Source organism: Carlito syrichta, unplaced genomic scaffold (assembly GCF_000164805.1).
Source record: "Carlito syrichta isolate Samal-C Ts95f unplaced genomic scaffold, Tarsius_syrichta-2.0.1 Scaffold307639, whole genome shotgun sequence".
NCBI lineage: Eukaryota > Metazoa > Chordata > Mammalia > Primates > Tarsiidae > Carlito > Carlito syrichta.
In genome coordinates this window covers 357,960-362,776 of record NW_007251735.1, presented here as the reverse complement: position 1 = coordinate 362,776, position 4,817 = coordinate 357,960, and the positions used below count along the sequence as shown (strand labels likewise).

Here is a 4,817-nt window from a genome sequence, read left to right as displayed (position 1 = left end):
AGGATTATGGGCATGAGCCATTGCGCCCGGCTGCTTGGAAAATCTTTTCAGTGTCATCAGGTCTTTTGACTTTTTTTTATTAAATGAGTAAACAGAGATCTTTGTATGCATATGTATATATGTATATATGCATATATACATATATACATACATACATACATATATACATATATAGAGAGAGACAGAGAGACAGAGTCTTGCTGTGTTTCCCAGGCTGGAGTGCAATGGCTGTTCATAGGTGCCATCATCATTGCTTACTATATAGCCTTGGAATTTCTGGCCTCAAGGGATTCTCTCACCTAAGCCTCCCAAGTAGCTGTTATTACAGGCATATGCCACCATACCTGGCTCCATAATAAATTTTGGCAAGTGTTATAATTGTTCATTTAGATTTTAAAGTGCTACCTAGTTTGTAGCCTCATTTATAAAGACTTGGATCATTCTCCTTTCCACCTGCAAATGTAATTGCTCCCATATGTTTTGATGTACTCCCATATGTCAATGCATAATTTTGAAATTATTACAAAACATAACCCTCATACAAATAGACAGTGATACATATCAAAAGATTTTGAAGTTCATGAAAACTGGTTGAATGAGAAATTGGATTTATATAATCAGTTTAATAAGGAATGCTCAAATAAAATTGCTAAGATAAAAATGGTTAATATCCTACGGGTATTCAGACTGTACCTTTTTGGATAATCTCTACTGGACAGAAAAAATGTATTTTACTCTAATAGTTTCTGTAAGTGTACCTTTAAATTGTTGTTATTATTTTTGGTTGTTTTTATTTGAATTTAAAAAGGTGGATTTGTTCAAGAGAAGATAATGTTGTGAAGGGCACAGTGGGCAGGACAGCAGCAAGAGTGTCTGCTGTCTGCTGCTCCTTTATTGCTGTCTGCTGGCCCTTTAAATTATTGAGTTATAAACTTCCTGGGCTCTAATCAATTGAAATTGGAAATCAGACAATTTGGAAAATCAGTCAGTCACCTGAGATGACCTCAGATGAACTTTACAAAATGCTATAGTATAACATTAAAAGTCATACAATTGGCTCAGCTTTTGGATGCACATCTGCTGAGCTAATGCCAGCAGGAATAAACGCTGTTTCCTGGCAAAGTTAAAAAAAAAAAGTCACACAATTCATGTTTTATTTCAGATTTGAATAATTTATCTGAAAACATGCTAATTTTATCCTTAGTGGCCCACCTTTTTGCTTCTTTTCCCTCTAAAATATTAATTTAGAAGAGTTTCTAGAATCATTAATAGATTATTCGGATCCGTATTTTTGCCCTGTCTTCATTTGAGCACTAGTTCCATATTGTCTGCAGGAGAGTTCTATTAGAACACTATCATTTTGGATCTAATATGTTCAAAGTATATGTGCAATAATAGAAGTATAAGATTTAAATGTGTAGAACAAATCAGTAAGGATGTTATTTGCTTTAACCAGCTGGGTTTTGAGGCTGAGTACGTGGCTCACACTTGTCATCCCAACATTTTGGAGGTGGAGGCATGAGGATTGCTTGAGGCCAGAAGTTTAAAACCAACTTGTGCAATATAGTGAGACGTCTACAAAAAAATTAAAAAATTTAGCCAGGTTTGGTGGTATATGCCTGCAGTTCCAGCTGTTTGGGAGACTGAGACAGGAAGATTATTTGAGCTCAGGAATTTGAGATTACAGTGAGCTATGATCGTGCCACTGCACTCTAGGCAACAGAATGAGACCTCGTCTCTACAAAAAAAAAAGAAAAAGCTGGGTTTTGGATTTTGAAGTTTAAAGGAATTTCAGATAGCAAATGGAGAAAAAAGATTGACCAATGTATGATGAGTGTAGGTTATTGCTAGTAACTACAATCTCTGCTTTCTCCCCACCCCCCACCGTTTTTATTCAACTGAAGTATTGTTTGTTTATTTATTTATTTATTTATTTATTTTTGAGTTGGAGTCTCACTCTGTCACCCCCAGACTGGAGTGCAGTGGCTCGCTCCCAGCCACCCCAGCCTCGACCTGCTGGGCTCCGGCGATCCTTCTGCTTCAGCCTTCCAAGTAGCTGGAACTACAGGTGTGAGCTACCACGCCCAGCTAATTTTTTTGATTTTATTGTAAAGATGAGGTCTCATCAAGTTGTCCAGGGGGTCTCGAACCCTCAGGCTCAGGCAATCCACTCACCTCAGCCTCCCAAAGTACTGGGATTACAGGCTGAGCCACCGATCCCGGCAACTGAAGTATTGTTGATATAGTTATTTTCATAAAAACTCTTTGGTCATGTTTCTTCATTGCTTGAAAATGTAAATTGCTTCATATTGCCAACATACACACTTCATTTTGCTAGGCGTGGAAGCTCTTTCATTTCCCCCTGCTTCTTGGTTTCTTCACCCATGCTTCATTTACACCTTGCTCATTGAAAATATAGACCTTCACTGTTCCTATCTTTTACCTGTTCACCATTCTCCTAACACTTGACTTCCTCACATACTTAAATTGGGTTCTCCTTTTCCTTTACCTCCATCTGGCTAAATCCTGCATTTTCTTTCAGATCGAACTTTCTTCTTCATTCCAACAATTTGACTATCAAGACTTTTCTAGTCCAGGAATATCTCCTTGTCTTAGAAGTTTGGTTGTATTTGTTCATACAGGTATACAACTATATCTTGTTGTGTATAGAAAATTGATGGTTAGATTGTCTCAATTCTACCTGGAACGCAGTAAGCCACTTTGTGTAGTATTGCATATAGTGTTTCCTATAAAATTTTTTTAAAAAGTGTCTCACAAGTTAATATGTTCTTGTATTTGTAGACCTGAAAAATGTCTGAAAATTCCAGTGATAGTGATTCATCTTGTGGTTGGACTGTCATCAATCATGAGGTATGATATTTAATGTTTTTATGGGGTAATTTGTAATACTACAGTTTTATCAGTGATGTAAACTATGTTCCTTGAATGCTAGTATTTTTTTTTTCGAGTCAGAGTCTCACTCTGTCCCCAGGCTGGAGTGTGGTGGCATGTTCACAGCCACCCCAGTGTTGACCTACTGTGCTCAGGCGATCCTTCCGCCTCAGCCTTCCAAGTAGCTGGAACTACAGGCATGCATTACCACATCCAGCTAATTTTCTGATATATTGTAGAGACAAGGTCTCACCAAGTTGCCCAGGCTGGTCGCAAACCCCTCTTGCCTTGGCCTCCCAAAGTGCTGAAAATACAGGCGTGAGCCATGTCTGGCCATTTTTTTTTTTTTTTTTTACATTTAGACAATGTGTTCCATTGGATATGTTTCTGCCTACATTAAGCTTAACTGCTGAAAGCTTTTCATGGGCCAGCATCTTCTACATTATTTTAAATAGAATACTTTAGCTTTGCGATATTAGGCACATATTTATTGAGGGCTTATTATTGGTAGGCCCTATGCTTTATTTTCATTCTCTTATAATATTATATATATATATTTTTAAGAGACAGGATCTTGCTGTGTTGCCCAGGCTAGAGTGCAGTGGCTATTCACATTCATGATCACAGTACACTGTATCCTTTGACTTTCTGGGCTCAAGCAGTCATCCTACCTTAGCCTCTTGATATCTGGGACTATAGGCACATGCAACTAAGTCCTATTCTCATTTTATTTATTTATTTATTTGTTTTGAGTTGAAGTCTCCCTCTGTCCTGTTAGGCTCAGGTGATCTTTCTGCCTCAGCCTTCCAAGTAGCTGGAACTACAGGCATGCGCCACCACACCCGGCTGACATTTTGATTTATTGTAGAGATGAGTTCTCACCAAGTTGCCCAGGCTGGTCTGGAACCTATGGGCTCAGGCAGTCCAATCACCTCTGCCTCCCAAAGTGCTGGGATTACAGGCTTGAGCCACCGCACCAGGCTTCTCATTTAATTTAATTTAATTTAATTTAATTTTTTTGAGTTGGAGTCTCACTCTGCTGCCCAGACTGGAGTGCAGTGGCCGCTCCCGGCCACCGCAGCCTCGACCTGCTGGGCTCCGGTTATCCTTCCACCTCAGCCTTCCAAGTAGCTGGAATTACAAGTGTGCGCTACCACACCCAGCTGATTTTTTGATTTATTGTAGAGATGAGGTCTCGCTGCCCAGGCGGGTCTTGAACCCGCGGGCTCAGGCAATCCACTCACCTCAGCCTCCCAAAGGCGCGGGATTACAGGCTGAGCCACTGAGCCCGGCTTCATTTAATTTTAAATAACTCACTTTGGTATAGATTGTTTTCATTCTCCTTTTATAGTCAAGAATACTAAAACTTAGAGAGGTTAAGTAATTTGGTCAAGATTATGCAACTAGAAAAATACCAGAGCCAGGATTTGAACAGACCAGCAAGTAGGATGGAGAGCGTATGTTCCGCTTATGTTGTGCTACTCTATCAGAACTTGACAGGAAAGGGCTATGCCAGACTCCTATCACAAAAGCAGTTTTGCAATAGAAGGTTGATGTATGTACAATGAAGGCACATAACTTGTCTATAATTACATTGGTTTATTTTCTCACATGGTTTATTTTGTCATTATATATGTTCCTTATAGAAAAATCATAGTATACTGATAAACAAAAACAGTAAGATAATCATCTATACTTGTCCAAAGTTTGAATGGATTTATCTATAGCTTTCCCATTTGCTTTTAGGATTTCATAAGCCTCACTTGTTTCCTTCATTTAAAAAAAAAATTTTTTTTGACGGGCTCAGTGGCTCAACCTGTAATCCCCCGCTTTGGGAGGCTGAGGTGAATGGATTGCCTGAGCCCGCGGGTTCGAGACCCGCCTGGGCAACTTGGCGATACCTCATCTCTACAATAAATCAAAAA

The 4,817-nt window shown here is 39.2% G+C and overlaps 1 protein-coding gene across 2 annotated transcripts in view; it reads left to right on the top strand.

The window, feature by feature from the left end:
* The window catches only part of CCPG1 (cell cycle progression 1), a 58,837-nt gene that overhangs the window by 19,884 nt on the left and 34,136 nt on the right, over nt 1–4,817 (top strand). For both annotated transcript variants that reach the window (XM_008064520.1, XM_008064521.1), the window contains exon 2: nt 2,803–2,871. In XM_008064520.1, coding sequence (XP_008062711.1) covers nt 2,812–2,871 — 60 coding nt within the window. In that variant the 5' untranslated portion in view covers nt 2,803–2,811. The remainder of the gene's footprint in view (nt 1–2,802; nt 2,872–4,817) is intronic.